Source organism: Thermobia domestica, chromosome 1 (assembly GCF_964235325.1).
Source record: "Thermobia domestica chromosome 1, izTheDome1.hap1.1, whole genome shotgun sequence".
In the NCBI taxonomy this organism is placed as follows: Eukaryota; Metazoa; Arthropoda; class Insecta; order Zygentoma; family Lepismatidae; genus Thermobia; species Thermobia domestica.
The window spans coordinates 30,641,964-30,664,177 of NC_137454.1; the positions used below are offsets into that span (position 1 = coordinate 30,641,964).

The 22,214-nt window shown below is 36.9% G+C and overlaps 1 protein-coding gene across 10 annotated transcripts in view; it reads left to right on the plus strand.

Moving 5' to 3' along the window:
* LOC145684179 (uncharacterized) overlaps positions 1–22,214 on the plus strand; it is a 692,246-nt gene that overhangs the window by 131,115 nt on the left and 538,917 nt on the right. For all 10 annotated transcript variants that reach the window (XR_014131255.1, XM_081756189.1, XM_081756245.1 and 7 more), the window contains exon 2: positions 10,643–10,760. Coding sequence is in view for 9 of the 10 variants with exons in the window: in XM_081756189.1 (XP_081612315.1) it covers positions 10,651–10,760 (110 nt within the window). In the remaining variant the exon portion in view is untranslated. The remainder of the gene's footprint in view (positions 1–10,642; positions 10,761–22,214) is intronic.

Consider the following 22,214-nt stretch of genomic DNA (forward strand, 5'->3'; position numbering starts at 1 on the left):
TTTAGAAGCAAATGCAGAGAAAACTAAATACATGGAAGTATTAGTCGGGACCGTAATACGGTAAATTATGGATGCGTTAAAATATTAAATAATTCTCTTGATAAAGTGGATACTTTCAAATATATAGAATCAATATTAACAGACGAAAACCATATTCACGAACAAGTTAAATGTCGACTAAAAGCAGGGAATTCGTGTTACTATTCGGTTCAAATCTCATGTTGTCGCAAATTCTGTCGAGGAATTTGAAGCCTAAAATATATAAAACGATAATCAACCTGTTGTTCTGTATGGTTGCGAAACATGATCGCTTACTCTAAAGGAAGAACATAGACTGAAAGTATTTGAGAACAAGATCCTGAGACGATTATTCGGACCCAAGAGGAACGGGAATGGAGAATGGCGGAACTTCATAACGAGAAACTACATAATTTATACGGTTTACCAAACATTGTTAGGGTCATCAACTCTAGGAGGCTTGGGTGGGCAGGACATATAGCCAGAATGGAAGAAAGTAGAAACGCTTTCAAAGTGTTAGCGTCAAGACCAATCGCTAGCGGTAGCGGTAAGACCAAGTGGTAGCGGTAAAACGACCATTAGGAAGACCTAGGCGCAGATGGGAAGACAATATTAAGATGGATCTTGCAAAAATAGGAATACAAAGTAGAAACTGGATCCAGTTGGCTAAGGATAGAAGTCAGTAAAGAGCTTTTGTGAACGCGGCATTGAACCTCCGGGTTCCATAGGCTTTAGAGTTAGTTAGCTTACGAAGCATGAGTAGATGCCTAGGCTGATACTATAAAGATATTAAATTCCCATTTACTGAAAAGATGGGTTCTACTGACATTGGATAGTCTGTATATTCTTCGTGTGCTAGGGCCTAGGGGAAAAAAGGAGATAAGATTTCATATCAGGTTACGTCACGCAGTCCCACGATTTCATTTTTTTTCATTAAAAATGTTAAAGGGAAGAGAAACAAATTTCATCTCACTTTCCTTTGTGGCAGTCGGACACAAATCATCACACTTTTCTGCAAAAAGCACTTTTCAAATCGGATTATTGGGAGAGACTCCAGTTCCAATGTTGGGGGGGACATGTATCCCAATTTCGCCGGAATTTGTGCCCGTACCTACAGCTGAGACAAGTTTTCAGCATGAGGAGAGGGGTATATCCTCCTCTGGCATTTATTGCAATTTGTGCCCAAGTAGCGGAAGTGGAATTAATACATATTGATGAGACTACTAAATGCACTATAACACGAAGTTCAGTTTGAAATACTACAGATTACGATTCTTTTTTAAAAATGGAAAAGCCAAGAGGAATCAATTTCATCTTACATTCCTTTGTGGCAGTCGGACACAAATAATCAAACTTATCCCAAAAAGCACTTTTTAAGTCAGATTATTGGGGGGACTGTCCCCCCCAGGTCCAACATTGGGGGGGACATGTCCCCCTCGTCCCCCCTGGGATTTGCACCAGTGGCCAGTTCCGAAAATCGACAACACAAAAATACAAATCCAGTTTCATACATAATCCTATATGTTTCGGCTTAAAATATCTAAGCGCCAAACTCGTATTTTCAATTGTCATGGCAACCTGGCGGCCTGGCGCCCAGGAATTTTTGAGTCCAATGTGTAAGAATAGTGAGTCTATGTATCGCAAAATCAACAGAGCTTAGAATATCCTTTGGGTGGGGGACGGTCGCCCTCATCGTCCCCCTCCCCCACCATTGATCCGCTACTGATCAGAAGAAAACTCTAAAAAAATGTTACAATATCATGGAATGTTGTGCTTAGTTGTGTGTACTAATTCTTTGTTAATTATTTGGTAAATATGTTACACGGTAGCAAAAGCTTAAAAAATAAAATAAAAATATATTTTAAAAAATCCAAAATAATGTACAGAATTACTTCTTCCTTCTGGTTCAAAACCATCTATTAATTGCATTTAGCAGAGTATGATGAAGCTTGTTAATACAGATTTTCACAATTTTCACCACATAGTAAAGAAAAAAATAGCAGTCTCTACTAGCAAAAATAAATGTCACTAGATGTATCCCTCATCATGCTAAAACTACTGACCAGATTCTGACAATAGATATTTACGTAAACCTAGGCCTTAGACTTGAATTTTTTTAAATCGTTCTACTTTGCTATTACAATTGTGATAATAGGTGATAATTTGCTACCGAAGTTGTCATTAAATTGATGTTCTTCGCAACAACTCATGTGCAGACTAAAGTCTCTGTCGCATATATATAATTGAATCAAGTGATTTTGTCATGAGCATGAGATCCTTCATTAATTTTCTTTTGAGTAATCAATGATGTATCTGAAAATCTGGATGTGTTTACCACAGTTTGTGTATACGGTAATATGTTTACAATGCAGCAGCGTTTCTCGATAGCCTACATATTATATTTTAATATTTTATAACGCGTGCATAAATACTGTCTTCGCAACAACCATGTATCTACTAGAAGTTGTAAATTAATACATTGATCGCCAGAGTATTTTTTGTAAATTTTACTGTCAGCGCCAAGTTGATATGTATCAGAAATGATACACGAAGTATAGGCGGATTACCTACTTAAAGAAAAGTATTCAACTGCGCCAGAATTACTGCTGCAATATGATTTTCCAGCGCCCTGACTACAGGTAATATGTGCTAAATATACCAGCCTGTGTATCAGATCGTATACACGTGGCGGTGAAAAGAACGTTCGTTGTGTATCAGAAATGATACACGAGGCGTAGGTGGAACACGCTGTATGTATCATCTGTGATACATATGGCGATCAATGTGTTAAGAATTTTTATCTGAAGCTTTCAAGGCGAATTCCACAACTAGATTCCGAACGGATCTATCTTACTTATTTAAAATAAAGTAATGGAAAAAATCTTGAAACTGATTTAAAATGCAGTTTTATACACTATAAATTTGAGATATTTTCCTAGGGTTTCTCTCACAAAACTATTCCGAAGTTTAGATAGGCCTTGGATACTTTAAACCTTTTTTTTGTCCCATCTTCTGAACAACATATTATAATTAACGTTACATCATTAAGAGGCACGCTGACGCAGAAACGTTTGAATTTGGCACTGAAACTTAGACATACTAAGAAAAAGGAGCTCTACCACCACAATCCATAATCAATACAAGCTTATAGTCACAAATTCTACTGTACTTTTTCTCTTTTAATTTTCTTAGTCTAGTAGACGAAGTGCGTACTGTTGCTTCATCAAATCCTGGGCCGAACACTCTACATTAGTCAGAGATTCTATTTTAAACGTAGGTCTCGTTCATATACACTGGCGTCGTTAGCGGCGGGAAGGGGGATCGATAGATGCGTCCCCCCAGATTTTAGTCAAACGTATTTAAAGAAACTATACTAATTTGTACATATATAACTTTGTCGCAAAGAGGATTTTGATTCGTCCGACCCCGACCCCCAGATTTAAAAGCTAACGACGCCAGCGGTATATACCTTCGTTGCTGATGTAGGACAAAAATACAAATTAATCAAACATTTGATTCGTTTCGCTATGCTGCACGTCATCTCTTCTGTTTTGGAGCGTAATATCTGAAAAGGAACTAAAGTAGTATCAAATCAAGAAATGTTAAAAGTAAAATATTGCAATTCTGTGGCTTGGATCTAAAAGGGCCAATGTAACTTTTTGGTAAAAATGAGACATTCTTTAATTTTAACATCTATAAATTGATGTTTTTTTTTATTTTTTTATGCAGAAAGAGCAAATGTCAACACGAAATAGTTTGGAATATATTATATACCATTCATATTAACATTTGCCTTTCTCGCACAAGAAAATATCCATTTATAGGCGTTATAATTGACGAACATCTCATTTTTGCCAAAAAGTGACATTGTCCCTTTATTAGATCCAATCCACAGAATTTAAGTACAGTATTATATTCGTACTTTTGGAAGAGGTATTTTAAAAAAAATAACTAGTTGAATATGATAAAATATACAAAATACAGTTAATTTTGAATTGACGGAAGTAATAGGTTACGTCGGCTTCTTACAGTTCCAAGGAAGTTCTGTGCCAATTTTTTGCAAAAATTGCGGGGTGCGACGCAAACTAACCACAGATGGAGCGGGTAAGTGGGTCGTGGGTCAAAATTTGTGAGTAGGTCAGTGGGTCAGCAGGACGTGGATCTATTCTGCCCCACCGACACACTACGACCTACGGCTCACTGCATTGTAGACAGCATCTTCTGAACACTGATGAATTTTTTTTTAGGATTTACTTTTAAGAGTCTTCATCCCGGCGAAATTAAAATACCGCTAATTTTACAGTAATTATGTGATATCTTCAAATAGATAAAAGATAATCGAAATGTGGAACAAGAGCGCCCTAGACAATATTATTTTGCGTGAGGTGCCGTTATCAGAAGTCACCTAGTGGCTTTCCGTCTTCAGCTGTTTAGAAACGCGAAAATAAATGCCGATTTTCAAAATGGCTCGAAATCGAAAGCAGATAAGTGAGTCGTGATAACGGTTTCTCATGTAAAATAATATTGTCTAGGGTGCTCTTGTTCCACATTTCGATTATCTTTTATCTATTTGAAGATATCACATAATTACTGTAAAATTAGCGGTATTTTAATTTCGCCGGGATGAAGACTCTTAAGGCTTCCATTTTTCTTCCTTTTTTTTATTTGTTTCTATTTACTTACCTCAGATGAGCACTAAGTGAAAAAAAAATACCTTCAGACACTTTTGGATATTTATATTTGTAATTGTAATAACAACAATAGGACTTACTACTTGACTTTCGAGACATAGTCGAATTTTACAGATTTTTTTTATTCCTTTACGTTGGTCTGCTTGACCTTGATTTGAGACTTCCACATTTCATCCTATTTTTCATTGAAAAGTATCTGTAATTCAAAAGAAAATAATTATATATGATAATTATGGCCCATGACAAACACTTTACTATTTTATATCGTAAAGGTCAGATCCACTGGTATTGTAACAGAGCGGTGCTTGAGAGATTGACCGTAGAAATTCAAACTCCGATGAGTGATAATTTCACAGTCTTGGTTTATTACATGGCAGGACGTGGATCAATGACGATGTATTTTGGTGGGTCGTGGGTCGGAGTGGGTCACAGTGGGTAGTGGGTCAAGTTTTCATTGATCCACTCCATCTCTGAACCTTACATGTGCAGAAATAAATTATAACTACTACATCTATTATCGCAATCCAAAGTGTAGATATTGCATTGCGTTAACGCAACTACCACCAAAACTGCTTCCCCCTGTACAGAAAATGAAGCTTCCTCCCCTCTACGATTGAGCAGAAAACTTGAAGGTTCCTTGCATATATTTAGCGGTTAACTTGCCTGCTATTAGGGACGTGCTGCCTCCCCCCAACGCTTTTCCACTACTCGTGCATTGATACGGATAAGAGGTTGCTCGCCGTGCTGTAGCGATATATTTCAATGTGTCTTTTTATCCGCTAGACGGTACTGCTGCTGTGTGTCTTAGACTGAAGCACAGAGGACATTTTGAAAACAAGAAAGATGTTTTAAAACTGTATTTTGAAGGAATTTCCATAATGAATCAAGCTTACCGGCGGTAAATGCGGTAACGTACAGAAATCATCACTTCGAGTAGTGCATGACATATTTTAATGCATTTCACTGTACTTATAATCAGAGATAGAGTGGGTCAACAGGACGTTACCCACTGCGAGAGTGGCTCACGGTAAGTCGTGGGTCATTGGGTCATGGGTCAAATTTTCATTGACCTATGTCATCTTTGCTTATACCTATACTGGGTTGTTTTATTTTCGGCTGTGCACGGTGGCTCAGTGATAGAGCGTTTACCTCTGGTACACGAGGTCCCTGGTTCGGTTTTCTCGGGGTACTCCCGTTTCCTCCCACCTTTTCATTCCACCAATTCTGCCACATAATTCACTTGCTTTAATCACAGTCTCCCTTAGGCAAAAGGATATAATCGTGGGACGTTAAGCTGTAATATTTAATTTTATTTTTATTTCCTCTCTCGTTTTTGTTTGATTTTCTCGAAAACAAGTCATGAGAATTTACTTTCAAGCTGTTCAGCTCAATCTGATCTATCGTTTAATATATGTCTTCTATTTGGGCAATATTTTAGTTAAATAGGAATTAACATTTAAGGGTTAAAGATATTTTAGGCTTCATCTTATTTACCATAGTATGCATTGTTGATTTGTAAGAGTCATAATGAAGAGGTCAATGAGAGTATATTTTAATAATAGTTTCGCCTCAATAAGTGGCATACTTCTCTACAGCACTTTTTTTTTTTTTTTAGATTTACAAAGAAATTTCGTTTTTCTCCATTTTTTCGAAAAGTACACATGATGTTTTACACTTACGTGTACCATTTTGTTACGTTTAATAAGTCTATCGATTGGTATGTCTCGTCTTTGATCACAAAAATTTCCGTTCAACTAATAAAATTGTAGAATTTTGGTAGTTTGTACTATTGTGATCATGAAGAAAGAGAAAAAAGAATACGTCACACAATAATAATCATAATAACCTCCAGTTGCTATACAGATTAATAATAGATGGAACAAACCTTTTATTAAATACTAGCTGTAAGGACCCGTCATTGTCGGATCTTAATTCACAACCGAGATGAAAAGAGTAAGTACCTGTCGTTCATTACCGCCTTTTGGTTTAGAACATCGATTATACCCCGTTCTGCGACATTCATCCTGTGCTGTTATGTAAACCAGCACAATCACGAAGTAATGTGGGTTGCTTACAGAGAAGGCGTTCTTAGAAACGTGCACACGTTTTCACATACATTTTCACACAAACACACACAAATCCGAACCTCCTGCGCCGAAAATCCAGGAAAGGGCTTCGTACAGAAATAGACCTGATAAAGATTTCTCTATGTACAAATTTGGTCACTCTTTTTTGTGCGAAAATATCATGACGGACACACATACATTATTTTAAAAATAAGAATAGATTAATCTGAGGGTAACGAAGTAATTAATGAAACGATTGATTAGCTATGTTGTAAATGAAATTACATGAAATATTTCCGTTTATCGTTCCACGATTATTCCCGTTAGGCAAATGGAGACGATTATTAAGGCAAGTGAATGACGATGGAAGAATCGGTGGAGTGAGAATATGGGGGGAGGAATAGGAGTACCCCGAGAAAAAATCCATACATGGTGTGTCCATACCCAAAGATAAGCGATCTACTACTGAGCCACCGTGCTCCCTAGCTATGTTGTAGATATGGTATCTACTTATAATAAGGATTTGGCTTTGGATTTTTTTTTATCCGCTAGACGGTGCTGGTGCTGTCTGTCTTGAACTGAAACACAGAGGACATTGTGAAAGCCAGAGGGATATTTTTAAGTTGTATTTTGAGGAATTTCCTTAATAAATTAAGGTCTAATTATATGTTTACCGGGAGTAAATGTGATAACATGCAGAAATCACCACTGTGAGTAATGTATGACATATTTTAATGCATTTCGCCGTACTTTATAATAAGAGATTCAGTGGGTCAGAGGGTCGTAGGTCAATAGTACGTTACCCACTGCGAGAATGGGTCACGGTGGGTGGTAGGTCAGTTTGTCATGGGTTAAGTTTTCATTGACCTACGCCACCTCTGCTTATAATTATAATGGATTATTTTATTTTCGGCTGGACATGGTGCCTCAAGTGTCGAGTGCATGCTTCCGGTGCATGTGGTCCCTGGTTTAATCCCCGGTTTGTGGCAGACAACATAGTATCCGTGGGTTTTCTCGAGATGCTTCCGTTTCCTTCCACTTTCTCATTCTACCAATTCTTGCATCATCATTCACTTGTTTTAATTCATTGGCTACCTTAGCCTAAAGGAGGTAATCGTGGGACGTTAAACTGAAAGATTTCATTTCATTTAATTTTTTCGATTTCCGTTGGAACTCATGTGGTTTGGATCCCACGTTAAATGCACGTTCACATCTCATATAGTGTCGGTGCTGAAAGGGACGCTAAAGTCCAATCCAACCTCATCCTTTAGGCTAAAGGAGCTGCATGATTATTATTACCCACGATGTGAGACGAGACACGAGACCAGCAGAGCCTTCCAGTTGTTAAGACGAGACGAGAAACTACTCTCATTATATTCTTTCGAGACGAGACAGATCGATATCTAGTATCGTAAGCAACAATACGGATGATTAATGAAACTGAATCATGATGAAAGAATTGGTGGGATGAAGAAAGTGGGAGGAAATTTATTTATTTATTAAACAAATTCCCAGATACAGCGCAACTTTACCATTTTACACAGGAATTGTTAATAAACAAGGAAAAACAAACAAAAAATAAAAAAACAGTGACGAGAATAGTGCAAAAGTAATATTATTTCACTAAAACTCGTTTAATTTTTCTTTTAAACACCGGGTAGCTGGAAAAAAATGTCCACCTCAGTTGTTAACAGTGTTGAATTCAGACATTTTCACCCGGGGGGGAATGTGAACTCCTCGGGGGGGGGGAGTTGATTTTCTGTATTTTTGCAAGAAAGCAGCATATTTAACAATTTCATTCACATGCACATCTAACCTAATATTGAGACTAATTGCTGATAAATATTCAATATGAGATTATAATTTTAAAAAAATCGTTTAATTTTATCTACAACATTAAATAGACTGGCAAAAATATTTTAGACTAAACTTTAACTGCTATTTACAGTAGCTATTTTTGTTATTATTTCCTATATTCAGTAGTTACTGTTTGTTACCAATGTAGAAGTTTTTAAAAAGATTTAAATTGACTCACATATTTTTTTGGCCTAAAACAAACATACATAGGAATATCTTAACAACAAGTTATCATTCTTTCTCACACTTCTGATTCTAAATCAAGCATATTAGCCTTGATTTCTTCACTGCATACCCATCAGTTTAGTTTACGAAATCTACAGTAGATTAGTATCGTGGAAAATCAGCGCTTGGGGCGAGAGTATACGACGGCACCCCCGTACATGAGTGAGGTCGACAGACCAGTCGCGAAAAATGAGAAAATTTTAAAAAGTAAACTCTGCTCCTCCTTGATTTTGAGCACTTTTTATTACTTTTTTCCTTTCATTTTATATATGTCCACATGTCCACATGTGCACATGTGTTTCATTCCTCTCTTTTTTTCTTTCCTTCTTTTATTTTTCCCTCCCAAATTTTGCGCCTCTTACTTCGGCGCCCGGGGCCGTCGACCAGCTTGCCCCTCCCTCATGGCACGGCAGTGAGCAGGATCTTCGTAAACTTCAATAGCAATCTTTCACTTATATATACTATTATATTGATAAATTCTATATAAATCTCTAACCCAGGAGGGATAACTGCTCCTCCCTGATCCCTCTGAGTCTCACCCTTTAACTTACTTATTTTTAGTTAAAGAAAGGTGTGTTTACATTAACAATCGTCAAACACATTTACATCTGTTACTTCCGATGCGAGAAATGGGATTTAGGCACTCTATTTCAAATAATGCACGAACTGTACATTTTGAAGAACTGAAGTCTGGTGACATAAGAGATCATATGGAATGATCGAAAGATCTTCCCTATCTTTCGTTTCCTATCTCAATCTGAGCTAGTGCTACCTACTAATATAAAATATAGGGAAAGAGTATAGTACCTACTAAAATACAAAACTTTCTTCAACAGTTGACAATTTCATGTTCTGCCAGACTCGGTCATAGCGTTAAGAAATACAGGTTTTATTGACTATTTGGTATTTTATCTTAGATGTTACAGGTTTATGCGTCATTTATATGTATATTGAGAAATCGGATTTCGTCTGCATGTGCACGGAAAGAAAAGCAAATAATTGGGTGAGCAATTTCTACATTTTGTGACGGAAATTTTGGAAGTTTCTCCGGGGGGAATACATTTTCTTCGGGGGGGACATTCACCCCCGGGCTACCCCCTGAATTCATCCCTGGTTGTTAAACAATTATAACAGTTCGGTATTCTGTAAAAAAAAAAAAAAAAAAAAACTTCTGTATAATTTCCAACCTAGGGCGGGCAATTCCGGGTCATGTGGGGAGGGACACGTAAGAATAGTTCCTGAAGTTATGTTTCCGATATTAAGTTTCAATTAACTAGTTTATGAAGAAATGCCAGGTCACTATTATTCCTGTATACTCCCGGAGTCTGGATATAAAGATATCGCAAGAGTTTCGATAGCTAATATTCGAAGTGCGGGCTATAGCAGTGTAGAAATTGAGAATAAAATTAAGTCTAGAGAGATATGTAGCTGCTGTCATGTCTCATATGGGAGAGTAGTACTCGATCTTTGCCAGTAAAGTTTTATAAAAAGTAATGATGACAGTGCGTAGTTCAATGTAAGTGGAAGAAACCCGAGACAACCCACAGAGACGATGTCCACTACAAAGCCATATTACTTAGGACACAACCAGATATCCTTCATACCAGAGATGAGTCCTCTACAAATGTGCTACTTCCTTTCCACGCTAGATTGTTAATTGTTTATATTATGGACTTTACAAATGTTTCTAGGACTTTGTTAAACAAAATAAATAAATTAAAATGTAATATTGTTCATGGAAATAATAAAGTTTTTTAATCCAATGTTTCTTTTTTTTGTTTTCAGAGGCGTCGATGAACCGGGAATACCGTGGGGGCTCCTTGTCCGGCCCTGAATATCAGAGAATTCTGTTAGTCCTTGAAAGAGATTCCTTGTTACGAAATAAGGAGCGAGAAAGAATTGGGTAAGTACATAAAACAATGGAAAGATTTACACAGAGGAAGAATTAACCCATCGTTGGCAAACCTTCATTATAGAGATCTTATGTGTACTCGCCACAAAAAAACTTTTTTTAAGGAAGAAGGTTGAGACGCAGATATTATTCTCCAATCTTAGACCTAAAAGGGACCTAAAAGGTCACTTCCACACAAAGAGGAGACAGCCAGAGGATTACATCTTATGCTAACTCAATCCAGTCAAGATTGTTCTTACTTAGCACATTAATATCCTTTTATTCTAGTATTATTATTCCCTGTGTTCTGTCTTTCTCTCTCTTTGCCTATAAAATGGAAATGCAATGCTAAGTTTCACAATCTTTATACAGTAATACCTATATGAAGTAGCATCTTTGCCAGTAATGGACTAGCAAGCATCCTTCTTTGAGGCTCATTGCAAATAAGCCTGTAATCATAACCTGGAAAATTACAGACGGTAATCAGAAAAATGGAAACACCTGTAGTTGGTAACACGTCAGATGCATGGGTTGGCAGTGGTGTCGTGGCGCCCGCAGCGCCGGACCGCTGGTGGTGGTGTGTTAGGTCGGTCTCCATACTATGTCAGGTGCAGTGGAACAGCAGTGTCCAGTGGCTGCAGCAGACGGAGGTAGTGTAAAATGGGAGACCTCTCAGATTTTCAAAGAGGGCAAATTGTTGGTGCGCCGTTATGTGGAGTGAGTGTGACGGCAGTGGCTACTGTGTTAAGTGTGACGCGTGGGACAGTGTCGAAGGTGATGACGGCCTACACAACACACGGGAAAACCACATCGGGGAAGCGGAACAGTGGGCGGAAGAAAATCATGAGTGACAGGTCACGCCGGGTATTAAAGCGCATTGTCACGCAGAACTGTCGTGCCACTGCGAAGCAAGGGACGGAGAAACTCAATCAGCACCTCCCCCACCCTGTTTCGACAATCACAGTCCGCCACGAATTACATGACATGAACTTACGGGGTCGTGTTGCACGGGCCAAACCGCACATCAGGGACCATAACGCTTTCGCACGCCGCAAATGGTGCCGCGACCATGTAACTTGGACCGTTGAGGACTGGAAACGTGTGATATGGTCGGATGAGTCATCCTTCACCCTATTCCCAACCACGGGTCGTGTTTATGTGTGGAGAACGCCCAAAGAAGCTTATGATCTGCAGTGTCTCCGCCCAACTGTGAAACATGGCGGCGGCTCGGTGATGCTGTGGGCCGCCATATCATGGTTTTCATTGGGTCCTGTGGTCACACTTAGCGGACGAATCACTGCCAACGATTATGTCGCAATTTTAAGAGACCACTTGCATCCTATGGTCCGGATGTTGTTCCCGGACAATGACGCCATCTTCCAGGATGATAATGCACCCATTCACACAGCTGGCGTTGTTGCAGCGTGGTTTGAGGAACATCGGGATGAAGTTCAACACCTCCTCTGGCCCGCCCAATCCCCAGATCTCAACATAATTGAACATCTGTGGTCCGTCTTGGAAACACGACTCCGGCGACGATTTCCACCTCCATCCTCTCTCACAGAACTGGCCGATGCCCTGCACGAGGAATGGTGTAAAATTCCACTTGCTACCATTCACGACCTCTATGCCTCCATCCCACGTCGCATCAAGGCTGTTCTGAAGGCGAAAGGTGGCCCGACACCATATTAATCTGGTAAGTTGCAATTTCATTCAGGTGTTTCCATTTTTCTGATCACCATCTGTATATACTTCACTCAAAATTTTTCCGGTTCATACTCGAACCTTCCGAAGAGTACAAATGCGATTGATTGTTAATGCGATCATCCTAAAGCCTTCTACCAATTATACCAATTATATCCATGGAGAGGAACTGCTCTGGCGAGTAAGATTACCAATATGTTCATTGTCATCACTGGAGCACTAAGGTATGTTCACATGCTGCTCTTAATGCCCGGAGACTTCTCGACATTGCAAGATATCGAATTCGATCGTATGATCACAGCCCGGTAGAATCCTATCCATAACCTGGAAACCCCCTGAAAATTTTTATGAGCGGCTACAATCCTAGGCCTGCCTGCCTCATAGTAAGTCTGAGCTGCCATTACGTGCATTATCAGAACCAATTGTCCACCCATTCGGGAGTGGGACGAATCTCTCCGCTCCCGGCAGTATATCCTTCCTTGTCTATCCCTTATTGTATTAGGAAGAGTAAGGAATTTTACATCACAGAGCAAGTATTTACTTATCCCCTTTGAGAATCATAATTTAAATAGTTGATGTACAAAATTGACATGCTTACTCTAAGTGAAGAGATGTACTAACTACAAGTCATTTCACTCTTCGAGCGTAGCATATTCATATTCTCTGAACCAAGAAACAATGTTCCAAAGTGATGTCATTTATGTCCAATGGCTCGCAAGTAAGTTTCCACACGTAATAAACAGTTTTTATAACACGTTGCTCCACCTTTAACGATATTGGTCAATTCTATGAAGTAAAATTATGATACTACTATAACCATTCAGAGATGCCAACGTGGGCATTGATAAAGGAATCAGTTAAATCAGTTCTTATGGCTTTGGAGTCAACTAGTTAAACATACATACACCAGCCACTAAAGCTTTTTTCATTAGTAAAATTAGATGACCCAATCTTCACATAGTTAAAAAATAGTTATCTTCATATACTGTAGTATATCAAGTTTAAAAAGTACTCACCTTATAAAATCCATTATACATCGCACGCTGCGCTTAACTGCATTACCACATTTGAATTATCTGAATGCAGAGCAATCTTCCACATTATCTGTCACAAATCAAGAAAACATTTAAGACAAAAGAGTGGTACTGTGTATCGCAGAATTATTCTCGAATTAAACTTGGCGGCTCCCAATTGAATAAACCTTAGTGAAACTAGTTTTCACTAATTACAGCGCTACCTATCAGAGATCGAAAAAATCAAATAAGATGTAATAATATATTTATTTTTTAAGTAGAAACCAAATTTGCAATAAATAAAAAAAAAGGAGTTCTTATTTCATCCAATGCTTATTTCTCCAGATATTTTGTAGTCTCAAGATTAAGAAAAAACGAACCATATATTTCTGAATGAATTAACTGTCTGAACCAATAAAAGCGAGACACGCTTCTCGCATCAGTAATGTACACGGAATGCATAGAGTTCTATTCGGGAAACTATAAGAAAGAGACTTTTGGATAGACCAAAAAAGGTGAAGATACAGTAAGATATTAGAGAAGTAGGTGATATCACCCACGAAACGAGGAATTTCTCATCTCGTCTCGAAAATGAGATGATAAATACATTTCCACGAGTCTTGTGGGAAACACTAATTTACCGAAATCTTAGGTCTCAAATACTCTTTTGGCCTTACATGATTCGTAGTACAAAATTTATAAATAGATAAAGTGATTGTACGAACACAATGAAGAGCATCTATCAACGTTTAAAGATGCGCAAGTCGTTACGCAATATATGTCAATAATAAATATGGTTTAAAGGTTGCTATATCTCATCCTTCCTGGACTTCCCGTGACACAGAAGGATTCTGACATCTTCTAGATGAAATTAAGGGGAAAAAATCAAGACAAATTTTGCACATTAATTTACAAAATGAGACGAGAAAAATTATAGACGAGACGAGAAAAGGTTTTCGAGAATCTAGACCAAAAAAAATCTTATTTCTCATCTCATGGGTGACACTAGAGGTGGGTAATAATAATCCAATATAAATTGCTGACGACAGGACAGAACCAATGGAGAGATTTCAGTGTGGCTATAAACCTTTGAATTCCTTAAGACAAACCATAAGATACCTAATCAGTTGCAAATTTACAATGAGTTTACAACACTTCGTGAATTTATTATCTTTATTATGTATTGGATCACTCTAGGATTACATTCACTTGCTTATAGCAGAGAATGCATAGGTAAATCATACACGGCTCCTCGTCCCTCCAAAGATCCATGCCAGATCCCTTCTTACAAGTTTACTGTCATTTGACCCCCTCAAGAAACATAGAAATCAACTGTTTAGTTTTCAATCTACTGTTCTACTGTTCAATTTTCTCGATTTAGAACACCCTTCTGCCTGGACTCCTTCGTAGTGAATCCTTAAGTATATTATTGTATGGGAATCATGCTAGTAGGTCTTATAAGATTGTGATGTTATTAGAATCACTCTAGCGGGTCTTATAAGGTTGTAATGTTACTAGCATTACGCTAGTGGGCCTTATAAGATTGTAATGCTATTAGGATATGCTAGTGGGCCTTATAAGATTGTAATGTTATTAGGATCACGCTAGTGGGCCTTATAAGGTTGTAATGATATTAGAATCACTCTAGCGGGTCTTATAAGGTTGTAATGTTACTAGGATCACGCTAGTGGTCCTTATAAGATTGTAATGTTATTATGATATGCTAGTGAGCCTTATAAGATTGTAATGTTATTAGGATACGTTAGTGAGCCTTATAAGATTGTAATGTTATTAGGATCACGCTAGTGTGCTTTATAAAATTGTAATGTTATTAGGATATGCTAGTGGGCCTTATAAGATTGTAATGTTATTAGGATTACGCTAGTGGACCTTATAAGATTGTAATGTTATTAGGATTATGCTAATGGGCCTTATAAGATTATAATGTTATTAAGATTACGCTAGTGGTCCTTATAAGATTGTAATGTTAGTACATCCATTATCCCATACAATAACTCATGAACTAAAGTGAATTTTTGAATTCTGTTTTTTGCAATAGATAGCTAGAACGATTATTTCGGTCGTAACGGTGGCTAACTATGCCCCATTTTCTACTACTGAAACAGGTGAATATTGAAGTTACGAGTCGCGCCGTTAGATGGCAGTCAACATCTTCTTCCGGTTGACATCTACTGGACGAAATTGAAATTTCTGGGCGTGAATCTTTTCACTGATTTTAGCAAATTTTGTCTATTTTCTGAATTTTACGCCCTACACATGTATTCTTTAGGCTATTGTGTTAAAGGAAACGATAAAATAAGAACAATAATGAATGGTAAAAAGCCGTTACATAATACCCACGCCACACTGAGAAAAAAAAAAGGCCTAGAATTTCCGTGTGGATACATCGTATTTACGCGGGTTCGCTGCTTAAGTAAGTAATCTATATATATAAAAGAGAACGTACAAATCCTTTGTTAGCTCATCACGCTAATACGGCTGAACCAATTTCTTTCATTTTTGGGGGGTTATTAAGATTTGGACCCTAGATGGTTTTTATCATATCACTTTAATTTTCAATTACCAGTGTCTTGAGATAATTGACCATTCAAGTGTCCATAACGTACAAATCCTTTGTTAGCTCATCATAGCTAAATCTAACCGTATTTATATGCAACCCACATGACCGTGTCACTCGGCGGGTTAACATAAATGACAGGCGATATAATGTTAACATTTACTCCAATCTTCTATGGTTTTTATCATATCACTTGAAAGCGAAAAAGTAAAAATTATCTAAGTAACAAAGTTTATTGCGTTCCGGGGTGACCCCAGCGAAGCGGGGTGAACGCTGCTAGTTTTATGTATAAAAGTACAGCAGGTGGAAACACCATGCCAAATCTGGAGTTCGGCGTCGTGTTAAAAACATCTTTCCTCTTTTTCCTTCTCACAAAATGATATGACGTCTTATTACTCTCGTAAGGTAGGGAGTCACAGATTTAGAAAGAACCAAGAGGGGACACTCGTAAGAAGGTAGTAACAACATTATATACGTAAGTTACCACCGTCGGAATGGGTATGGCGTTAATTCTAGATTTGAAATGGTGTTCCCACAATACAAAATTTTCGCTGGACGGTGGTGTAGATCGTACTATGGATGAAACAACATTACTTAATGTGGTGACGCGCGTAACCTGGTAAAAACAGCATTTACATGCTAACTGGATTATGCATTTTTCTCCGTGCATGAGCGGGGTTGAAACCCGCAACAGAAAGAACTTGTAGTCTCCAGCCTAAAGACTTAGACCAGTGATCCGCAACCTTTTGCTCCTCGCGGCACACCATAAATTATTTCACTAAATACGGCACATCGAAATGTAATTTTGCTCACGTAATGTTGATATTGACACTGCTAATACTAGTATGTAATATAATCATTATTTATATTATTATATTTCATATTTTTATTTTTATTGTGATTATTATTATTATTATTATTAAACAGAACTTTAAATTACTATAGATGGCGTGTAAAAAATATAAAAAATACATTTTTCTAATAGACTTACTCTTAAAATAAATAATTGTATTCATACTTTACATAATCATGGAATAAAAATGAAATAAAATTTATTTTTTATACAATATAATTATGAAAAATTCGCGTACACCTTTCATCTTTTACTGGCACACTGGTGTACTAAATGCAGATCACTACCTTAGAACACGCGACCATACACTTTTTATTCAACTAGTTTAAAAGTCTCATTTATTATCCCACTAAAATGATAATGATGATTTTTGCGTCATTATTCACAAGGTGTTCGTGACGAAAAGTGCGTCATTACAATTTTAATTCCTGAATATTGATTGAGTTATCAAGACCAACACATAGCTTTGAATGCATTATTGCTCTACAAGAAAGAGTTCAAAACTAGAGTTTAATGGAACAAAGCAGATAATAACAAACCAACCTATTGGAGTGTGTAATATATATTATACCAACATATACGTATATATACTGTTATGCATCTCCGATTATATTCAAATTTGTCAGAATCAATTTCCACATTCATTATACAGAAACAAACAACCGCTAATCTCTCTCTCTCTCTCTCCCACTGTTGAAACAAACTGCTTTAATTACTCACTTATATGTTACGAATGTTTAATTATGGTAATAGTATTGACAGAGAATCGATTTAAACGGATACTCCGGTGAGAAATAATGCTGCCATTTTAATTGTCTTTTATCGTGTATCACATTTATTATTATTATTATTATTATTATTATTATTATTATTATTATTATTATTATTATTATTATTTTGCAATGCTAAACTCTGTTCACAATAATCATATGTTTTTAGGGTTAGGATTAGAAATTAGATTTCTTGGTTTTCGGCATTTGTATATATAGCCAAGTTAGTCCGTTACACATATGAGGGATAACGTCCCTCTACGATCACATTGCCCCGGGAATTGGAGGGGGAAGAAAGGAAGCGACCTGGAACTATTCTGCTAGCTACTATCCCAGCATTTGTCTGGTGTGAATTGGGAAAACCCAGGAAATAAATTCGGGTGTCTTATTTCCTTTTCTACCAACGAGAAAAAGGGAAGAAATACCATTTAACTACCTAATATTTTTTTGTACTACACAAATAAACAAAGGGATAAATTTGTACTCACCAGGAAAAGCGAAGAAAGACCATTTTAACTAGCACAGCATGTTATACCTTTTTGTGGTACTCAAACAAAAGAAGCAATAAATGGAGTGGCTTATTTACTTTTGTACCAAGGAGAAAAAAAGCTAAGAAGGATCATTTTAACTAGCTCAGTATTTTATACCTTTTTTTACTATTTAAACAAACGAAGGGATAAATTTGTACCAACCAGAAAAAATGAAGAATCATTTTAACTAGCTCAGAATTTCTGTACCTTTTGTACTACTCAAATATACGAAGGAATAAATTTTAGTGGTCCATTCTAATTGTGTACCAATCAGAAGAAAAGCAAAGAATGTCCATTTTAACTAGCTCACCACTTTATACCTTTCTGTGCTATTCAAATAAACGAAGGGTTAGATTTGAGTGGAGTGACCTATCCAATTTTGTACCAAGCAGAAAAGAAATTGAGCACTTTTTTACTTTTGTATTAACAAGATAAGAAAGCGAAGAAGGTCCATTTTAAATATCTCAGTATTTATGTACCTTTTGCACTACTCAAATAAACGAAGGAATAAATTTGAGTGACCTATTCAATTTTGTACCAATGAGAAATGCCATCTTAACTAGTTCAGAATTTCTATACCTTTTTTGTGCTATTCAAATAAACGAAAGAATAAATTTGTACAAACGAGAAAAAAGCGAAGAAGTATCATTTTAACTAACTCAGAATTTTATATCATTTTGCAATACTCAAATCATGGTTGGAAAATGTATTCATTGTCTGCTATGTTACATAGTGTTATGTAATTTCTGCTATGTTAAAATAGGGGTTGAAAAAAGTGGTCATAAAAGGGAACGAATACATCCCAAAAAAGTGCTCATAAAAGAGAACGAATAAACCCCCATTATTCTCTGCTATGTGTTCATACTCTTATGTAATTTCTGCTATGTTATATAGTGGTTGAAAGTAAGCTACACTCCTTTATCGGCTCTGCTTTGTTCGTAGTGTCTGTCTAATTTCTGCTATGTTAAAATAGGAGTTGAAAAAGTGCTCACAAAAGGGAACTAATACACCCCTAAAAAGTGCTCATAAGAGGGAATGAATACAGCCCCTAAAAAGGGTCGTAAAAGAGAACGAATACACCCCTATAACAGAGGACTCAATTTCTCGACTTGTACCTGAGTCGTCCGACATCGCGTATCAGGCGGCACTGGGAAAGTCGTTCTCTGCTTCAGGCGGGACTGACGAAATAGGTACGAGCTAAGTGGCGTAGATCTGTTATTTTTCTACTACTACTACTCTTCATCTCAGCAACCCCAAAAACTATGGGTTCGACACCAAGGTCGGTAATTTTCAATATATATCCCCACTTCCTTCCTCCAAGTTGCACCTTTAAAGTGAAATGCTAAAATCCATCCCAGGCCCCTAAATTCATCTATGTTGAACATTTTTATTGAGATCAGTTTGGTGGTTCAAAAGTTTTTAAACTACAAATATATTCACTTTCATTATATATATATATATATATATATATATATATATATATATATATATATATATATATATATATATATAGAGAGAGAGAGAGAGAGAGAGAGAGAGAGAGAGAGAGAGAGATAATTTGTCGCACTAGAAAACAGGTATCGGTTTACTTACAAAATTTTGTACATAAAGTTTATAGTAAATTCTGTGTTTGAATATTAAATGTTAGTAATTATATGTCTAAGTGCACGAGTAATAGTGAAATTTACCTAGTGCTATTTCTTTTAAGAAATAATTTGGTTACAATTAACAAAATTTCACCAGATCAAAGTGCACATTAAGGACTCAGTTTCATTCAAGAGCCCTATTTGTTGCAAACAGAATTTTTGAAACTATCGTTTAGCCACCTAAAATTTATGAAGTACGCAGGTATACGCTACATTCGATCAATAGTATACTCACTTCATTGGAACAAACAACTGCTTTTCATGTACTTTGATAAACACCGTGCTCGTGGGTTTTCTCGGAGTTCTCCCGTTTCCTCCCACTTTCTTCATTCCACCATTTCACTCATTTCCCATTATCACCGTCTTCTTTAGCCTAACCGGCATAACTGTGGGACGTTAAACTTAAAGATTTCATGTCATATTTTATGTACTTTATATCAAACCAAAATATCACTAAACAGCTGGTCGTCAGGCTGTTACCGCGAATGATGTCTAAATTCTTTTAAAATATTTGCGTTTTCGGGGCATGGGAATCAAATTTTCTGAGAATCTCTTCTACAATGGAAAACAGCGCTCTGAACACGCAGTGATTTTTTCTCAAGATGTCACATGCGTTGTCCCTACCTTCCATGTTCCAAATTCAATTCAAAGTCTGTCGATTGGATACAATTTGAGCAAGGCAATATTGGATGGAACCAGTTCCTTTCTAATCGCGGAAGGAGGTTCCGAAGAGTTAAGAGGAAATTAAAAGAATATATTTGCACCAAGAAATCGTTGGCCTCCACAAAAATAACAAAACATATGACCTATCGTCGGTCTAATTTGAAGCATTCACCGTCGTTCTCAATAGTACCAAATACAACAGCAACCTCGGATTAGTACTGCTCATTTGTAGCCGCAATTAACATCAAAGAAAGGAGCGATTGATTTCGATAAATACTCAGCAGCTAGTACTAGTATTAGTTTTTACTTAACCTACTGAACAAACAAACAAACAAACAAACAAAAAAAGAACGGGGTAAAAATAAACACTTTTCTTCGTTGTTTCATTTTCTTTCAGATAAAAAAGAAAATTGAAGACAATATGTTCACAGGAAGGGGTAGAAAACAAAAGTCAGGAAAGACTTGTAGCGTGTGAGCATGTTACAGCAATCTTTAATCATTTCGATACAGCCGTCACTTCGAAAATATTTGCTTAGTAGTGTTTAACCCTTTAAGGATTTATGGCACGAATTGGTACCATGGAATAGTGTTTTTAAACGCTTATTAAGCTCATAAAACAAGTATTGAATCCGGTTCTTTTACTGATCAAGTCAAGCATGGACCAAAGAGCACCCCAGGTGCGTTTTGGAACAGGATGGTAAACTTGGCGATGCCAAATAGGGGCGAAGGGGTGTGACTTTTCTTTTTTCTTAAGGGAAATTTAAAAAAAAAACACCCTTAGTTTTTAAGATATCAAGATTAAAATTTTGTATACGGATTGTGTGCACCTTAGAGTATTTCTCTCTCTTGTTTTTTTTAATACCTACCTGAATCCGGTTCTTTTAGGAAATACTTTTAGGGGGAGAGCATTTTTTTGTCTTTTTCTATTTTACCTTTTTTTTCAGAGTGCGTATTTATTTTATTTATTTAACAATCACCAGATACAGCTCAGAGACCATTTTATACTGCATATCTCACAACAACAATAATAGAAAGGATTTGGAAATGTATCGGCCAGGGCCTGTTTAGTAGGTACTATCCCGGCATTTGCCTGGTAGGACTGAGGAAAACCACAGTCAGGATAGTTGGCAGCGGGAATCGAATCCACGAAATACCGAATGCGAAGCCACGTTCTACCACTTGAGCTACTTCTCTCGGAAAGGTTGTCGTTTGTGATTTTTTAAAAATCGCTCCTGACGGAAAACCTAAACCTTCAATCGAAAGAAATTATTGGACTAGTTTTAAATAGGTATACCGATACTACACGACTCGGCGCTGGTATCAGGGCTTAATTCAGCCATAAATTGCCCTCAAAAATGTTCTCCAGGGTGCCTATTTGCTGTTTGGTCGAAGCGTCTCTTTTAAATCGCTTCTGATCAAAGAAAAAAAAAAATAAATAAATAAAATAAAATCTATATATATAAAAGAGAACGTACAAATCCTTTGTCCGCTCATCACGCTAATACGGCTGAACCAATTTCTTTTATTTTTGGGGGGGTTATTAGGATTTGGACCCTAGATGGTTTTTATCATATCACTTTAATTTTCAATTACCAGTGTCTTGAGATAATTGACCATTCAGGTGTCCATTACGTACAAATCCTTTGTTAGTTCATCATAGGTATAAAAATAAACGTATTTATATGCAACCCGCATGACCGTGTCACTCG